At 61.8% G+C, this 1,899-nt stretch overlaps 1 protein-coding gene across 1 annotated transcript in view; it reads right to left on the reverse strand.

The window, feature by feature from the left end:
* Positions 1 to 1,899, reverse strand: part of MYO18A (myosin XVIIIA) — a 47,549-nt gene that overhangs the window by 1,340 nt on the left and 44,310 nt on the right. Inside the window, 1 exon segment of the mRNA XM_009278315.1 lies at positions 528 to 650. Coding sequence (XP_009276590.1) covers positions 528 to 650 — 123 coding nt within the window.

Genomic DNA, 1,899 nt, shown 5'->3' on the forward strand with positions numbered 1-1,899 from the left:
GCGGGGCTGTGCGCCCCAGCCCCACGCCGGCCCCACAACTGTGGGGGCACCCGGGCACATCCCCCACCTCTGCCGGGGGCTGTGTGGGCAGCCGGTGTTTGCCGAGAGGTGCGGGGAGGGATGTGGTGGGGCTGCAAACAAGGGGAGGATGGAGGGGGCATCCGGCCCCGGAGCGGGGGGACGATGCACAGGGCTAGGGCCCACCACCGTGAACCCTGGGGAAGGCAGATGGGGTGGGGGCTGCGGATGCCTACGCACCTCCAGGGTGGGTCCCGGTGATGCAGCGGGTGGGATGCTGGGGAGGGGGACCAGAGAGGTCCCCATGGGTGGGGGGACATGTGTCCCCAATGGAGACTGAGCCGCTCGCCAGTGTCAACCCTTCCCTGGCCGGCCATGCAAGCACCGGGCGGGAGCACGGCACCCAGAGTGCCACATCCCATGGGTGCCCACCCCGCAACCCTGGCCATCCCCTGGCACAGCTCACCCTGTCCTCTGCCAGCCAGCCCTGCGCCCAGCCCTGCACCCACCTGCTGCCCTTCAGGCTGCCGTCATCCGAGAGTGCTTTGGAGGAGCCTTTGTTCTTGGAAAGCCAGGACTTCACCCCGTCCACGCGCTCCTCCAGCTCCGAGTCCACATCTGAGTCACCGTCGCTGCCGGAGGAGCAGGTCGGGGTGGAAGAAAGCAAGAAGTGAGCATGGGGCGGTGAGATTTTGGGTGCTGGGGAGGCGAAATTGCGCTGGCGGGCGCCGAACCCCCCCAGCACCCACTGCCTGTGTGCCCTGGCATGGGCAAAACCCCATCCCGTGGTCCTGCTCCACCTTCCGGGTCGCAACCTGCATGCATACAGCTCAACCTGCATTCTAGGGGCTCCCTGAAGCACAGCCGTGCCACGCAACCCCAAACTACCCCCCTGCCCGGCCAAGGGGCTCCTGCACTCTCTGCCTAATGTCCGGCCCCCCCCACAACAGCTCCGGGGCTGGAAAGATAAGACAGAGGGGCCGGCGTCAGGGCAGCGAGGGGCAGCAGGCAGGGCACGGCTCCAGAAACACGGGAGACTTCCAGCTCCGGGGCTGGGAAGGAAGTAAGTGGGTTCATTTTATAGGCCACCGTCGAGTGCAAAATTACAGCGAGGAAGAGCGATGTTGATGGCCCTGGGTAAACAGGAGTTTAGCAGGCAGAACAGAAACGACTCCGGCAAGGCGGGCACAGGAGCGCGGCGGGCAGATTTACAGCCCTGCTGTGCCAGAGCCCCTGATTTACGTCCTGGCGTAAAAAAAGCCCTATCTGGCTTAAACCATCTAATTTATAACGGCCGTTCGTAACCATATTGATTGCCTTCAGAAAGAAGGTGCCGTACGCATTGCAAAATCCATTCCTCCACGTTAAAAGCATCCCTGCATAAATCTCCCTTAATACCTAACTGCTTACTGCTTTCATTAGGGTTATGGCGGTACCGGCGGGATCTATAAGGAAATCGAAGCGGCATGGCCCCCTCTCTCGCCACCCCGCCGCCGGCCAGCGAGAGGCGAGGGCTCCCACGATTTTGGGCCTGCCTGGGGATGGCGGCAGACGGCACGGGGGACGGGCTAGGATAGACCATAGACCCGAATCCTCCCCTGCCTGGGGATGGCGGCAGACGGCACGGGGGACGGGCTAGGATAGACCCTGTATATGAATCCTCCTCGTTAAATTCAAAGCGATGAGCTGCACTCCATCAGGCGCCTCTCCCTCCCCCGCAATACATCCAGGCAATGCTCGGCTTGGAAAAAAAAAAACCAACAAAAAAAACCCCCCAACGAGCCCCGTAAACAAACTCTGGGGGCAGCCAAGGTTTTATAACCGGCGGAATTAAACTCCACGTCAAATGCAATTTATGTCCAGGCGAGCGTGCTGTTAGTT

This window comes from Aptenodytes forsteri, unplaced genomic scaffold (assembly GCF_000699145.1).
Source record: "Aptenodytes forsteri isolate BGI_AS27 unplaced genomic scaffold, ASM69914v1 Scaffold66, whole genome shotgun sequence".
Taxonomy (NCBI): domain Eukaryota; kingdom Metazoa; phylum Chordata; class Aves; order Sphenisciformes; family Spheniscidae; genus Aptenodytes; species Aptenodytes forsteri.